The sequence below is a fragment of the Tasmannia lanceolata genome, unplaced genomic scaffold (assembly GCF_043159265.1).
Source record: "Tasmannia lanceolata isolate RefF3 unplaced genomic scaffold, GAP_Taslan_0.1 ptg000003l, whole genome shotgun sequence".
In the NCBI taxonomy this organism is placed as follows: domain Eukaryota; kingdom Viridiplantae; phylum Streptophyta; class Magnoliopsida; order Canellales; family Winteraceae; genus Tasmannia; species Tasmannia lanceolata.
Window position 1 is genome coordinate 3,952,783 of NW_027518680.1, and position 16,208 is coordinate 3,968,990.

Consider the following 16,208-nt stretch of genomic DNA (forward strand, 5'->3'; position numbering starts at 1 on the left):
GGAGAGCATCTCAATTAAAAGATGAGAGAAGTTTTATGAGCTTTCAAGCAAATAAAATCACGTAGAAAATGTGAGGTCGAAGAGAAAAAGCTCATGTGAGTTCTCACCAAAGAAAGTATAAATGAGTGAGAGAGCACATTTGATACTTTAATTCAAAGGTTAACATCCTCTTGTTTGTTTTATGCTCTACCAATCTATCCTTACTTTCTTTTCTCGAGTTTTTCTTCACCAAAATCTTCAGTGGCTCTTGTTTTTATAGCTCTCCCTTCCAATCCAAGATGTGGGAGACCTTGGAATTAAGCAAAGAAAGAACGGTCGTCCCCTTTGAACACCAAAGTTTGTTCTGATTCTCCCATTAGAAAATCTCACTCGTTAGATGATCATAGCCGTTCGATTAGCAGCCTCGAATGGATCAGACCCATTAACGTTGATTGGCCGAGGACCACAAAGAAGCTGTGGTGTTTTATATTTTTGTGTTCCTCCTCTGCTTTATTGCTGCTCCTTAGTTTTATGGAACAAAATTTTGTGTCCAATCCACAGAGCATGAATTTTTCACATGAATAATGTTCATGCAGGGCGGGCGCTGAAATCTTGTTGAGATAGATTTGAAAATCTAAAGTAAGAAATGCACGACACTGTCAGGTAGGCCCAACCAACCATAAGGAGACTTTTATCATTCACATCTCATCAATTGAATGGCTGTGATCACCCAATATTGAACTTTTCCAATCATAACCAAAATATATGTTATTGCTTGCTTTGTACTCGACTCATGAACAGTTTCTCTTGAAAAAGGGAACTGCAGACCAATTGTTATATGTTTAGTTGGAGGAATGAAGGGATTAGCTTCATTCCAAGCATAATCACAAATATTTGTATTGGGAATTTTTAGGGAAGAGTGTATCTCGAGATATTTTAATTTTTTTTCTTGCTAATTTCGAGTTTATACGGGAAAACTAGAAAAATAAAATATTTAAAATATATAAAAATAAAATTTAAGAACAATATTAGGAAAACATATAATATCGTGAATTTAATTCGACATTTTCACGATATTTTTTGCGGTAAAAAATAATAAATGAAGGTCTCTTGACGATTTGAAAAATATCGGGAAAATTTTTAAATTATGTTGTTTTATCAAAAAATCGCAAAATATTGCGATGTTTTTTAAAATGTTGGAGATATTTATGACTATGATTCCTGGTCCTTGTGAATATATATACACGACACATACCCAACAAAACTCAAGTATTCCCTCTCTATCTTTTCCCAATGTCCCTGTAAATAAGCAAATAAGTGATCCCCACTTAATTAGATAAGAGGGAATATGAAGTACTCGGCATAGAAGAGATTCCAAATAAACCGATAAAACCCCGCAATTGCCTCCTGCAAAATGAAGATCGTATGATCAGGAATGAGATAACAAACTATAATGCATAACAATTACGAGCCATGTGATGTCTTGACATAATTTTATCTTTGAAAGAGCATGTTTCAGGGTCACAAACATAGACAGGATATCCCTTCGAGACAAAGGTAGGGGACTGTAACATATTTTAAAATATAAAATATAATAGAAGAATATTCATAAGAAATTGTTCAAAGATCATCTTCAATTGAAAACATGAATTGGAAGGATTGGCAAACCCATCACTCACGTGTTTGCCAAGATTTGGATCTATCTTCAAAGCTAAGCAGATCAGGCTTCAAAAGAGACCAGATCCAGAACTGGTGTCACCGACATATCTATATGGAAAGCACGTGTATCTTACATTGGCCTAAGAGGTAATATTTATACAGCTAAATGAATGGATGACAGCGGTCATCGACACTCTAAACATGCTTAATCAGTTTGACTTCTTATTACTAACCAATTATTGAACTAGCACTCAATACGATAACAACCAATTATTGAACTAGCACTCAACACGATCACATGCACAACATACCCGTCATCCATATCCAAACAACATTGTTGCTTGGGAATTGGGATATGTTTCCTGGGTCAACTTTGTGCACAACTACTTAGCTATCAATGCCCTTTTTTCAAAGCTACTTTTGTTTCACATCTTGTGTATCCTCTGTCCCCCCTCTATGTTATAACTAATATTCCTTCAAGACAAATTCTAAATTACCTATCAATGCCCTTTTCAAAGCTAACTTTTGTTTGACATCTTGTGTAATCTCTGTCCTTCCTCTAAGCAAATCTTATAACTAATATTCCTTCAAGACAAATTCTAAATAAAAAAAAGGTTGATTTTGAAGTGTAGCTATTGATGCAACTTCATGTCAAGTGTAGTTACATTTTACCTTTCTATAATTTGCTTGTTCTAAAACCCATGCCTGCAAACACAAGAAAACAAATGCTTAATCAAACAAATTTTACCGTTCATAAATGACTTTACACAATGAATAGATTCATAATTCACAAAATATTGTGTGTATGTGTGTCACTCTCTTTAAATCTTCAACACAAGATGTATAAGACCATATTTTCAACATGAATTCTATATGGGAATGCATGTTATGTCCAACAATAAGAAATGATTAAAAAAGACCTGACAAGAAATGATTAAAAAAGACCTGGAAAATTAAACCCATTGCTAAGATGGCATGTGCAGGTATCATCAAGCCGCGTCTAAAGGCCTGCAAGACAAATTTAAAGGTAGTCAGGAAATACACAAATGGAGCAGATAAAATGCTTTGAATCAGTCTGCAGAAACACTGGGTGTGTTTCCAGAAAAATTGGCCTTAGATGTCTTGAAATCAGATGCATAAGATGCAATGTGAGACAAACACTAGACATATTTGCTGGATGGGCTTTATCAAGCAAAACAGAAATGTAATGCAACTTGGTCCTGGAATACTTGAACTAAGACAATGGCTTCATCTACAAAACTGTCAACAACCACGTACAAATTAAGACCAGTAGAAAGAAAATGATCTAAGTAGCCTTCACCTGAGGCATGTAAACTGCTGCAGATATAGCACCGAGATAATTTGCCAGCAAAAGCCCAGAACCTAGAAATGAGATATTCCTAACACCAAGCTTTGTTGCCAAAGTTGATATCTGAAACCTACAAAAGGCATTTTTTTAATGAAAATGAGAGCCATGATAAAATCAAACAGGTGCATAAATGAGTAGATGGATTAACTAGTTTGAATATATATATATATATATATATATATATATATATATATATATATATATATATATATATATATATCTTTTAAATGATAACTAATTTGAATATTATTTGGCTACAATAAAATAGAGTCTTTAATTAATCAAGATGCACAAGATGTAGTCATCTTCAGAGCACAGTGCATTTTAACCTGACAAAGCAGAACCTTATATATAACAATGTGATGTAAACGGTGACTCTCTCTCAACTTCTACGAATTTGTATATGATTACTCTTTTCATTAGCGTCTAGCACTTCACATATATGTAAGAGAAAAAATATAAAGTGAGTAAAAAGAAATAAAAGATGATCTAATGAATTATAAGAACAACAAACGATAAACAACATTCAACAGCAAAAAAATAACTTATTCTTAGGTTGTGAGGATTCTATGCTTCTAACAGCTTACAAAATCAGTTACTGGTGATAATATGAACTTCAATAATTAAAAAACTGAAATTAGAAATGATGATCAATAAATGTAGAGAACTTTTTAATTTATATATTTTTTAGTTAGGAGTGGTTAATTTAGGTGTTAGGAGTATTTGGTCATTTTCTCCTGAAGACTATCGCTTACATCTTTTTAGGCTAGAGTGATCACCATAAGGGCTACATATGTTATCCATTGTTTACGAGGAAGATTTTAATCTCACTCCATGTATCGTTTGATGAGTCCCACTATGACCCACCAACCATTGGCCTTGAGATTAAAGGAAACATATGGTAGATACTGACTAAACTTCTAAAACATAAACATATTAGGCTGCAAACAGATTTACAGAGTAAAGCAAATCATGATGGAAACATCGATATGAACAAGGCCAAACTAGTGGCCAAGAAGTATAATCAAAGATGTGGTATTGGCTACAAGGAGAATTTTACTCCAATAATCGAGAGTATAAGAGTGTGTTCTTACTTCATAATAGCCCCAGACAACATATTTGGGTGGACTCTCAGATAATTGTGAAGAATGTGTTTCTTAACAGTTTTCTCAAGGAGGGGTCATATGTAGAACAACCATAAGGCTTTGAAGTTGAAGATAAGAGTATACATGCATGGCTGCATGCAAATCCGTCAAGGAGTAGGTATACGTGGAAGAACCAAAAGGCTTTGAAGTTGCAGACAAAAATAAATATGTGCGCAGATTCGAGAAGGTAATTTATGTAATAACATAGGATCCAAGTGCATGGTTCGACAAACTACATCATGCTCTGAGGAAGAAAACAAGTATAGTAGAAGCAAATTTGATAATTCTTTCCTTGTCAAGCTCACTCAATCATTGATAGTTTTGGTTATAGTGAATGTTGACGATATGATCACAAGGAGTGCAGTGTTGGCATTTAGAGACTAAAAGCAACCAAAAGGAAACTGTTGAGAAAATCCGTCAGGCAAATCAATCCGATCGTGCACAAATTAAACGGAAAAGATAAAATAAACAAATTAAGCCACAAGATGAACACCAAGATTTTACGTGGTTCGGCCAAGCCTACTCCACGGGCAAGAAACACGATCTTCCACTATGAGAAAAACAAAATACAAGGATTACAATGGATTAATCACAAACCCACAAACTCGCAACCCTTTCCTTGCTTCTCTCAAACCCAAGACTATAACCAAGAGAACTCCGAGAAATAACCCAAGAGAAAACCCGAAGAGAATACCCAAGAGAAATCCAAGAAGAAACCCACTTTTCCTCTACCTCTTCCTCTATTTCTCTCTTTCCCTCCCTTCTCTCTCTTTTCTCTCTCTTACCAAAGGCAGCCGAACACACCTCTTGCCTTGCCTTTCTCTAGCTGTGACACCAAAAGAGATACACCTCTCTCTTGCAGCCACACACCATTATTCGTGTGATGAATAGCATCTTCTATACTTAGGTTTTTTTTTCCTAAAAAACAACTTTCTATTTTTGTTCTGTTTCTGCCTTCCCAAAAGAGTCAGGGAAATAAGGCACCTTTCCCAACAGAAACATTTGATATCAAGGATTTGAGACATCAGCATAACTTCCTTCGAATAGAATTCGAGAAATCCAATGATGGAACATAATTACCACAAAGAAAGCGTGCTGTAGTTTTGCTAAAAAAATTCTGAATGATGAATTGCAAATGTGTGTGGACTATGTCCCAACTGTCCCTTCTCAATTAGATCCTTCTTTTCTCATTTGGCTGGCCCCGTTGGTCCCTACACCCCCTCTCATAGGGCATGGAAGATTTCAGCTCCCCGTCAGGTGATTGCCTTCTGCTACATAGCTAGCCTAGACAATATCATCACAGTCAATCACTTGAGAGATAGGGACCGTGTCACCATCAGTTGATACGCCATTTGTGGCAAGGTGGAGTTGGTCGATCACCTTCTAATTCATTGTGATTTTCCGAGTGAGATTTTTGGATCCTTGTTCATCCCTGTTGGGGTATCCTACGTTCCTCTCAGTTAGTTGGCTCTCTTGTTCATAGTGTGGTCTTTTCCCCAGTCTGGTAGAGGGAAGAGTTTGAACAGGTTGGCTTATGGCTACACTTTGGATTGTGTGGAAGGTGAGTGCAGTATCTTCAGGGGGGTTACTAAATTGATGCATTTGGTCCTTTAGATGATCTTTTCTTCCATCCTTCATTGGGCAATGATGGTACCGAGTCCAGAGTTGTTACAGACATGGATTTAAATTTCAGTTTCGATTTTGGTTTTGGACATAGCCGAAACCGAAATTTCGGCCAAAATACTTAAATTTCAGCCGAAATTCGGTAACAAATCAAAGCAAATTTCATTATTGTACTGAAATTTCGGGTTTGGGTGATTTTGGTTGGTCGGCCGAAATTTTGGGTTTGGGTGATTTCGGTATTTCGGCCGAAATTTAAAACCATGGTTACAGATTCGGATCTTTGGTTCTCTTAGGAAGTCTCTCCCCAAGCTCCTGGTGCTCTAAAGCTCAACTATGATGGTACGAGCTGAGGATATCTGAAGTTGACGAGTATTAGGGGCATTGTTTGTGGTCATGACAGTGGGGTTAGATGTGCTTTTTCGATTTCGATTGCTATCAAAGATTTGAAATAGGCAGAGGTGCTGACTCTTAAGAAATGGGATACTACTCATTGATCCTAATGATGCCCTTGATTTTGTGATTATTGAGGGTGATTCACTTAAAGTGACTGAATGGGTTAAGGACGAGATGAGTTTTCCATGGAGACTCAATGTTGCTCTTGAGGAGGGGTTAGAACACATCGGCGGTCATACGATTACCTTTCAACACACCTTTCAGCTTGCCTCCCGAGGCGGGGTATTTAATAAAGTTTTTACACAATTCACTAAAAAAGTAAAAAAAGAACCAATAATTAAAAATCAAAGCTCCTGCCTCATACATGTGAGGGAACACTAATTAAAATCCAAAAAGTACATGAAGCACCAACTTGCTTCATTTCCTTACAAAGCATGGGCATTAAGTATAAGCATTACTCTCCAACTCTGACAGTGAATAAAAACAAAGGACATTTTAACCTAAGGTTGGTATATTTGTGGCACAGCAAAAGCAAAAGACGGTGCTCAATGTAGTGGAGCTTGACGTGATCTTGAGGTACAATGATATTTAACATCAAATTGCCACTTCTCCATTTTCATCATCCCATCTCATGAATTGATGCTCAAACAACCTATAAATGGTACAGATGAGATGGAAAGATGTAAGCAAGATTTTGGTACTTTCTTTTTTTAGCTTCAGCTAGTGGAAGGATTCCATCAGATTAAGTTAACAGAAAACAAGGTTGTGCAAAATCAAAGGACAATGTTGGGAAATATAGAAGTCAAACTCCACCTTCCTTTTCTCAAAATCAAGAAATTTTCTATATTTGATTCACGTTGTAGTTTGGTAATATCTAACTGACAACAAATTAATATTCCTAACACCAAACCATCATAAAGTAGACAGCAAGTAATTTCACGTGACGTGACAAAGGATGTCACTGGACTTCATCTTGGCATAGATGCAACGACACGTACAAAGCAATTCCAGATGCCTTCCCATAAGGTAACAAAAATGAGCATTTAACAAATCGACATTGGCAGTCGTGTTAAGCGCCGTACATAAACACCTAGCATAGTGGCAGGTCAATTAGTAACTAAGCTTTCTATGATGAAGACAGTAAATCAGTCACTACATCATGTCTTCATATAAAATTCAAAGCTTAGAAAAAAAGGTATTGATCCAGGACATTTCCAATAGAAGAGAATGACCAAAATTATATCAGAAATTATCTTCATTGAGGGAACCACAACCAGAAAAAACAAAATAGGAGAGGATTTCAAAAGCTTCCACAGGCAAAAAGTAAACATTCCATCTCGTGCATCCATATTAAGAGGATGGTCACTTAACTTACTTGCGATCACCCTCTACATCTGGAAGATCTTTTGTTATTGCAATGACCAATGCAAACAGTGTCACAAATGTTGTGATGAAAGCAACAGGTGAGCTGCAGATAGAAATAGGTTACGTGAACATTGGATTTTATCACGTGTGTGTGTATTATCTACACACACACACACACACACACACACACACACACACACACACAGAGAGAGAGAGAGAGAGAGAACCTTGTTAATTGTCATTCCTGCACTATGTGTGTGTATTATATCCCTCACCCAACTCTTTAACTTTTTAAAGCAGGGTGGAAGTTAGAATTTTCCATGTGTGTGTATGTATGTGTAGATGTACATATACACACATGTATTTTTTTAAACACACGCATAGCTATACATATGTGTGTATGCATTTATACATGTGTGTATATAGATGTGTACACACAAGTATAAATGCATACATATATACATGTGTGTTTGCATTTATAGTATACATACATACACACATGTATAAACGCACATATGTGTATAGTTACGTACACATGTATAAACGCACATGTGTGTGTATGGAGATGTATGTGAGAATGTACATACGCACATGTATAAACACATGCATATGTGTGTGTGTGTGTGTGTGTGTGTGTGTGTGTAGAGAGAGAGAGAGAGAGAGAGATATGCAAATGGCTTCGTTTTATTGGCCTAAACAATGAAATAGTAAATGACAAGCACCTCCACTCAAATGCAAGGCCCAAGGCAGCTCTAGTGGCATAATATACACCAAAATTAAGAAGAAAACCTCGTACCTGCCAAATCCAATTTCATGAAATAACTGAGAAAGGTGACCAGAAGAACACATCCAGGAATTAAATTTTAAAGATGCTCAGTTTTCAACGAATAGGAGCATAAATAAGATGAAATGTTGCAAAACCAAACTGTAATTCATACAAAATAAAATGAAAATTTAAGTCTAATTCCAGTTGCATGAACCAAAGCATACAATCACTTTTTTTTGAATGGTCATTGATTTAAATAGTTTTATTTGTTGAAATGGTTCATAAATTTCTAATATATGGTCCCTATCTTATTGATCAATTGAAATGAGCCACATTTCATGCTATCAGACTTCTTTGAAAAGAAAAGGTTGGAAGAATCAACATTTGATTGAACTCAAAACTCCCACGGAGACTCCTCAGGGCAGCTCGTTCAGTAGAGGATACTGGATCAAAGAACTCCAAAAAAAAAAAAATTTAATAATAATAATATTTCTGTTTGGCCACACCCATAAAAAACAGGTGAAATGGTCCAATACAAACCAGATGAGAGAACAAAAAACAAAAGTGAAACTGAAAGGTCAACTCAATGTTTCACATTTTCTTAATGAGCAGCAAAACAATGGTGGGAGAAGTTGCAACAACCATCCGCCATAAACACGAAATGGTAATCAATAACTGAAAAAAGACCAGAAAAGAAAAAGGGAAAGAACGCACATGCTGAAGCTTTCACATTCCAATGACGAAGGGTGAGAAAATGCATTAAGAAAGAGTTATAAATGCAAGATATCATTTTATCATTTCTCAAGATGAAGAGAAGAAAGAGAAGACAATAGTTCAAAAATCAAACTGCAACTCTTCTGAACTTGCATGCATCAGGCTCAGCTGCCAAAATCATGTACTGATAAAATTTAAAAAAAAAAAAAAACCATTTAGGCATGCATGACTCTTCTACCTAAGTGTTGTGTAAATGTCTTGTATCATGGCATTATACGGTACCATGACGGACTAATGTGAGCGTACTTCGGTAATTTTCTTAGGGGCCGTTTGGATACGCAGATTTTAGAATCTTGGATTTCCTCAAAATTGTAGATGGGAGAGGAGAGAAGAAAGAGACCAGCCTTCGTTTCTGATTTCTCGTCCTTCTTTTCAACAGCAAGAAAGCAGGAGATCGTCCCATGTTTCCAGGTTTTGAAAATCTCAGGATGGGGGAGAGATTTCTAAAACCTGGATCTCTTACTTAAAATCCAAGAAACGCTGTCAAGACAGCATACATCAGCTTGATCATGAACCCTCTTTTACTCTGCTTTCAAACTAAAACCTAGATTCTAAAATCCGCGTATCCAAACGGCCCCTTAAGGTAGTGCCATTGATATATAAGTCACATATGAGGGTTATGGGTGTGATATTTTCTTTGTGATTTCTTGGCCAAGGAGGGTTTTGCAACCCTAAGCCGAAATAGTGAAACTCTTCTTCCGTGGACACATATATGTGATTGTGTTAAAGTATAATTTGGTTCTGACAATCTTGGACGAGGTATGTAATTTGAGTTAGGAGACCCATTAGCATAAGAAAAAAAAAATCTCATAAACCTTGACCATGCACGGTGCACTCATTCTTAGTGTGCTAAGGAAGAAATTGTGGATATTTGGAAATTTAAAGTAGAAAATGGTCTACATATTTCTCAGAATCCATGATGACTACATTTACCAACTTAAAAAATAGAGGAATTTTGATATTGTTGAAGAAGATGGTCTAGATATTTCCTCGTAATAGATTACCAATCATTGTATATTTTAGCTATAGGAAACAAGAAAAGGTTAAGAGAAGTGTAACTTACTGTGGCAATAATAAGAAATGCTGCAACCGGAAATCTCTTCAATCTAAATGGAGGAACAGAGTAAATAGTGCCAAGAAAGAGACCCAGACAGTAAAGCGAAGAAATAAATGGTCCAAAGTTCAACCCAACAATCAAAAGACCGATAACTGCAAAAAATAACACCAAAATCCATGCCGACTGAACTGAAAGGTCGCCTGCAGCTATAGGCAAATAAGGCTTGTTTACCCTGCCAACAGAAACAAAGAAATAGAGATTTAAGATTGCTGAAAACTCTACCAAGCAGAGGAAAGATGGTTCGCGAAAAATGTCATCATATATCTTTTAGTATCGAATAAACAAAAAGATGTGAGTTTGAGGAAAAAAAACTGTGATGATGGCATTGTACAAAGAATCAAGTAACATGATAATCTACATCTACATGATAGATGTTGTACATACTTATCGATTCCAATATCAAATATCTGATTGATGCCGACTATATATCCATTCCCACAAATAAGTGCAAGAAGTCCACACAGTGCCTTAGGCAGAAGCCCCCAATTTATCAGCTGTGAGTTCTCAATCAAGGCTCTTGTGACCAAAGCTCTGTCAGTGGAACAAAAAGTGAACATCAGAATGATGCTATAATCAGTGAGGCTATCTGAGGTATAAGCAAGGATACAAATTCTTCATATTTAGAAATGTACTGAGATAGTGAAAGATAAATATACATACGTAGACCCAAGTGCAGTTCCACGGATTGTATGAGGCCTTAGAAATCTCCAAAATGCATCTTTGAACTCCAGAACCTTTTTCAGTAAGGGATCATATCCAGAAGCACCAATTTGAGTACATGCCTGCCTACCATTCGCTCTCATGAGAGTATAATAAAATATGACAATTTTGAGGAGCAACTGGCAAACAATAACTATGATATAAAATAGGGAAAGACAATAAATACTGTCTCATCGTGGTTAAAAACCTCATATTCACTACAAGTATAAAGTATAATCAACCTAAATACAAAATGCAGAAAAATATGTATCTGCACAATAGCTAAAATAGCAAGAAAGGTTTTTCACTTGCTGACCATATCCAGATTTGAGAATAACTCAATTCTATAAACCAAAGCCGGTGTTGCAGCATGCAGCAAGCACATTCTTATCAGATCCTAGCTCAATTGGAATGTGATCAGTGTCACAAACTTGAGGTTGCATGTTCGAACACAGCTTAGCTAAAACAGAAATTCAATTCGGTTTTTCCAAACAGAGAAAAGGGGGGGAAACAGAAGGATGAAATTTACATAAAAAGGGTACAAGACATTTTGCAAAAATTTTAAGTCAAATGCAAAAATTCTCAAGTACAATCTTTTGCATAATTGTTTTTATTCTGCAAAGAAAAAAGTCCTCGCCAAGGTTGACAAATCAAAATCTTTGCATCTAGTGTACAGCTAACAAGTAAATTCTTGAGCAATTGCTACTCCCAAGAAAGCCAAAATTAAGCTATAATTTACTTCAGTCAATAAACTAAACTATAATTTCTCTCAATTACAACAGACTGAGTCCAAGCTTTCAAACTGAAAGACAATGCAAGTTAATACTTTTGATATTTATAAGACTTTCAAAATTAAAGTGAAAACAATTAAAAAGTAAAATAGCAAGCATATACTTCGCTTTATCATTTTGTTAGAGGAGTGGTGTAATTTACATACCCTACTAGGAGTATATATATATATATATATATATATATATATATATATATATATATATGAGCAATGATAGATACAAGGGAGCCCTTGCATAAAGAGCCGCACAAGGGCTCTTGATTGGATCCACATCATATTCGGTTATATTTAAAATTGGTTGAAAAAGTAAAATCAGTTATATTTGATGACGTGGATCCAATCAAGAGCCCTTCTGCGGCTCTTTATGCAAGGGCTCCCTTGTGTGTGTGTGTATATATATATATATATGAGAAAAGGGTTCCTGAGGTTAACCTCATATAGCTTATATGAGGTGGTGCTCACAAAACATAAGGAGCCCACATTGTTAGGATGATCCAAAGCATTCATTTGAAAGGCCCCATCATAGATAGGGTATGTACAAAAAATCAGCTCCATTGGATCATCCTAACCCATCCAAAAAGTGGAGGGCAAAATGGATACACTTTTTGCCCACAAATCTGCCCATTTTTTCCTCCACTTTTGGAGGGGTTAGGATGATCCAATGGAGCTGATTTTTGGTACATACCCTATCTATGATGGGTCCTTGCAAATGAAAGGTTTGGATCATCCAAACAAAGTGGGCGTCTTATGTTTTATGAGCGCCACCTCATACAAGCTTATATGAGGTTAACCTCTCTCTCTCTCTCTCTCTCTCTCTCTCTCTCTCTCTCTCTCTCTCTCTCTCTATATATATATATATATATATATATATATATATATATATATAGTGAGATCCCACATCGGAAAGGGAGGAAAAGTTTATGGGCTATATATGTGGATTCTCCCTCTCCCTGTGTAGACGGCGATGCGCTTTAAAACTGGAGAGGGTTGCGACCTAGAACCGGACAATGTCTGCACAGTGGCCGGGGCGTGACAGAATGGTATCAGAGCGAGACCTCCCTCTAGTACGGTGTGCCAGCGAGGACGCTGGGGCCCAGGGGGTGGATTGTGAGATCCCACATCGGAAAGGGAGGAAAAGTTTCTGGGCTATATATGTGGATTCTCCCTCTCCCTGTGTAGACGCGTTTTAAAACTGGGGAGGGTTGTGACCTAGAACTGGATAATATCTGCACACTAACCGGGGCGTGACACACACACACATATATATATATAAAATGATTTTCTAGGGTCCATCACAAAAGGCATTTCGTGGAGCGTCTGTTGCATGAGAGAGCAGCCACATAGGCCCACTTTTCCAACAACTTTTGTCAGATTTTGTCATTATTCATGAGGTGGTCGCTCCCTCATGCAATAGACGTTCTGCGAAATGCCTTTTGTGATGGACCCTAGCAAGCCCCCCCCCCCCCACACACACACACACACATATATATTCTGTTATTCTGTGAGAGGGAGAAGATACCCTCTCTCTCTCTCTCTCTCTCTCTCTCTCTCTCTCTCTCTCTCTCTCTTCTCTCTCTTCTCCCTCCCTCCCTCCCTCCCTCCCTCCCTCCCTCCCTCTCTCTCTCTCTCTCTCTCTCTCTCTCTCTCTCTCTCTCTCTCTCATGAAACCTCGAAAAAGGTATTGGAGCCCTAGGCAAGACTCCTAGGGCCCTAGGTGTTGCTAGAAGTAGCGAAGAAGAAGAAAAAAATGTATTTTGTGCCCCCCCCCCCCCACCCCCACACACACACACACACAGCACAACACACATACCTTTTCTAGGTTTCCTCTTGTGCACAGTCCGGTTGAGAGGACAGGGAAATGGTTGTGGGCTTACGAGTTTGATGTTAATCAGTTGTAATCCTTGTATATTGTTTTTTCTTCATAGTTGAAGATCGTGTTCCCGCTCGTGGATGTAGGCATCTTGGCCGAATCACATAAAATCTCAGTGTTCATCTTGCGGTTTGCGATTATCTTTACTTTTTCATTTACTTGTGTACGATCAGGCTGGATTTTCCCCGCAGATTTCCTCAACAAGTGGTATTAGAGCTGTGGTTGGAGACTACTTGGAGCAATCGTCATTGGGCCCAAGTTGGAGTGACCGTGGATGTCATGGTTGGATCTCGGTTCGAGCTATCATTGGTCTCAAAAAAATTGTCCGAGAAATTCTTGTTTGGGGTGGAGCTCTGTAACAAGGGTGATCTGAGATGACGGTAAAATCGGTTTCTACCAATTTAACATCGACATGTTTAACGGAAAGGTTAGTTTCACCCTACGGCGGATGAGGGTGAAGGGCATCCTTATCCAACGGGGCCTGGCTAAGGAGTTGATGAGAAATGGTAGGAAGCCAGAGAAGATGATGGATACTGAGTGTATCGCATGCTATCGTCTGGTCATGGATACAATGACTGGTGTTCCTAAGATCTCGATGGTTATGTGGAAACGGATTGTCATACACACGCATAGGGTCTCTTTCGTAGTTGGTGCAGAGATGAGTTTCCAGCTTGCAGATGATGGCAAGATGACAATTCTTGGATTGGGGAGGATGAATCAAGATCCCTCTCCAGAGTTGACGGGGTGAGTCAATAGGTTGGCAGCTACATATGTGCATTGATCGTGTTGATCGAATCAGGTGGGGGTGGTTCGATTGTGTGAAGTTGGTACTTCAAAAGGTCAATAGAGGTTTGCAGTTACAACGGACCAATGACAACATCAACGGAAAATCTTCAGGTGGCTGGTAAACAATCCGAGTTGGAGGCTGTTGGGAAAGTTGCCTTGTTTCCCATGGTGTAGTGGAAAGGTAAAATAGAAAGGCATTTTTAGGTTTTTTAGAAAACCTAAGATATAAAGTAGGCAAGAGAGAGGCATTTTTCTCTTGGCGGAGTGGCTCTTTGTGTGGTGGCTGCAGAGAGGAGACAAGGGAGAATAAACAGAGAGAGAGGTGTGGAGGGAGTGAGAGATTGTGTCATCCTGAGGTTGTGGGTGTAAGGGTTTTATGTTAATCAGTTGTAATCCTTTTCTGAATAGGGATCAGTTGTAATCCTTGTATATTGTTTTTTTCCTCGTAGTTGAAGATTGTGTCATCCTGAGCCAGGATCAAACTCTCCATGAGATTCATAGTTGTATTACTTATAGCTTCCTTGTTCGTAGACAAAGTTGATTCGGAATTGTCTCTCATTCCTAGGCATAACTTGAATCCATGCGCTTCTATCAGCCTAGAGTTTGCTCACCCATGGATGTAGGTATCTTGGCCAAACCATGTAAAATCTCGGTATTCATCTTGTGGTTTACAATTGTTTTTACTTTTCCATCTACTTGTGCAGGATTTGCCTGCGAAGTTTCTCAACGTGAAAGAAAGTTGGTTAAGAGAGCAAGAAGCAGACTTGTCACACTTCTGTTCTTTCATGCTCCCATGTACCAATATTGAACTAGTGAGCATGCCTTTGTGCAGGACGCAACGATACCATGTGAAGGCGATGGCTCATATAACCAGTAAAGAGATTCATCACAGAGTAAATAAATACCAGAGTATTGAAAATTAGGTATCCAGTATGACTATCAGCAGTTCGACGAATGGTGAAAGACATACTTAGTTTCTGAAATGAGGTGCATTCCTTATATAGTCAAAACCCTTTTAACCCAATTAGTCGAATTGAAGTTATATTATAGCTACCAAAAGCAATACTCTTCAATTCATCAGCAAGTTTAGACCTAAATTCATGGTCGAATCGATGGAAAACAACATACCCAGATGGCGAAACGCGCATTATGTCTGCGTGGGAGTGGTCCAGTATGGATTTTGAAGGAAATGGGCTCACCTGAAATAGATAAAAAAGGGGGAGGAGAAGGTTCAAAGTAGCTGGATTTGGTAATTCGATTGGTCTGCAGAGAGCACAACATAGATTTGCGTGTGGGTTTGATGGGTATTCTGGGGTAATGGGAGGTGTTGTAAACGGGAATGGTAGAAGTGTGGAGGGAAGATGGAGAGCGAGAGGAGAAGAGAAGATCCATTGAGGAGAAGAGAAGATCCATTCGCTACTTCCCTTTTATTTCCATATGTTTCGCTCTTTATTTGCTGAACCGATAAGACTTACTGTGAAGTGAACAGAGGTGTGAAGGTAATTTGAAACGAGATCAGGAGACAACGCAAAGCTGTCTGTTTTCACTCGCCAATTTGAGAGGAGACATACAACGCGATCTTTGTTTATGGGCGGGTGGAATTACCAAAATAGAGTGTGTGTTGAAGAAATGCTGGGACCCTCTGACCCCATCTATTATTTATGGAGGTGACATATTCGCCTTTACTTGGGACAACCCACTCTAGTGTATTTATAACTGCTGTTTTGTACTTAAAATCCCGGGAAAACACCCCCTTTTTTTCCGAGAAAGCTAAAATTTGCATGTTCATTTGTCTTCGTGGGATTTTGAAGGAGCCTAGGTGGAAAATGTCACATCTGACATGGAAATTGGGAAAATGATGTGGAAATGAGTC

General features: G+C 37.9%; 1 protein-coding gene across 1 annotated transcript; it reads right to left on the minus strand.

The window, feature by feature from the left end:
* Positions 1 to 1,096: 1,096 nt before the first annotated feature.
* Positions 1,097 to 15,886, minus strand: LOC143848173 (homogentisate prenyltransferase). Its single transcript, XM_077357048.1, has 10 exons — positions 15,464 to 15,886; positions 10,851 to 10,972; positions 10,575 to 10,721; positions 10,137 to 10,362; positions 8,256 to 8,329; positions 7,544 to 7,636; positions 2,960 to 3,077; positions 2,584 to 2,646; positions 2,311 to 2,343; positions 1,097 to 1,386 (listed from the first exon to the last, which is right to left on the minus strand). Exons 1-10 carry the CDS (start codon positions 15,746 to 15,748, stop codon positions 1,312 to 1,314), a joined length of 1,236 nt encoding a protein of 411 aa, XP_077213163.1. The 5' UTR covers positions 15,749 to 15,886; the 3' UTR covers positions 1,097 to 1,311.
* Between the last annotated feature and the right edge of the window lie 322 nt (positions 15,887 to 16,208).

Coding starts and splice junctions, on each gene's coding strand:
- LOC143848173 (XM_077357048.1), bottom strand. CDS start 15,748: ATGGATCTTCTCTTCTCCTCAATGGATCTTCTCTTCTCCTCTCGCTCT. Junction 3,078..7,543: donor GATGTAGAGGGTGATCGCAA/GTAAGTTAAGTG, acceptor TGCCTTTTGTAG/GTTTCAGATATCAACTTTGG. Junction 2,344..2,583: donor CAATGGGTTTAATTTTCCAG/GTCTTTTTTAAT, acceptor TTGTGTTTGCAG/GCATGGGTTTTAGAACAAGC.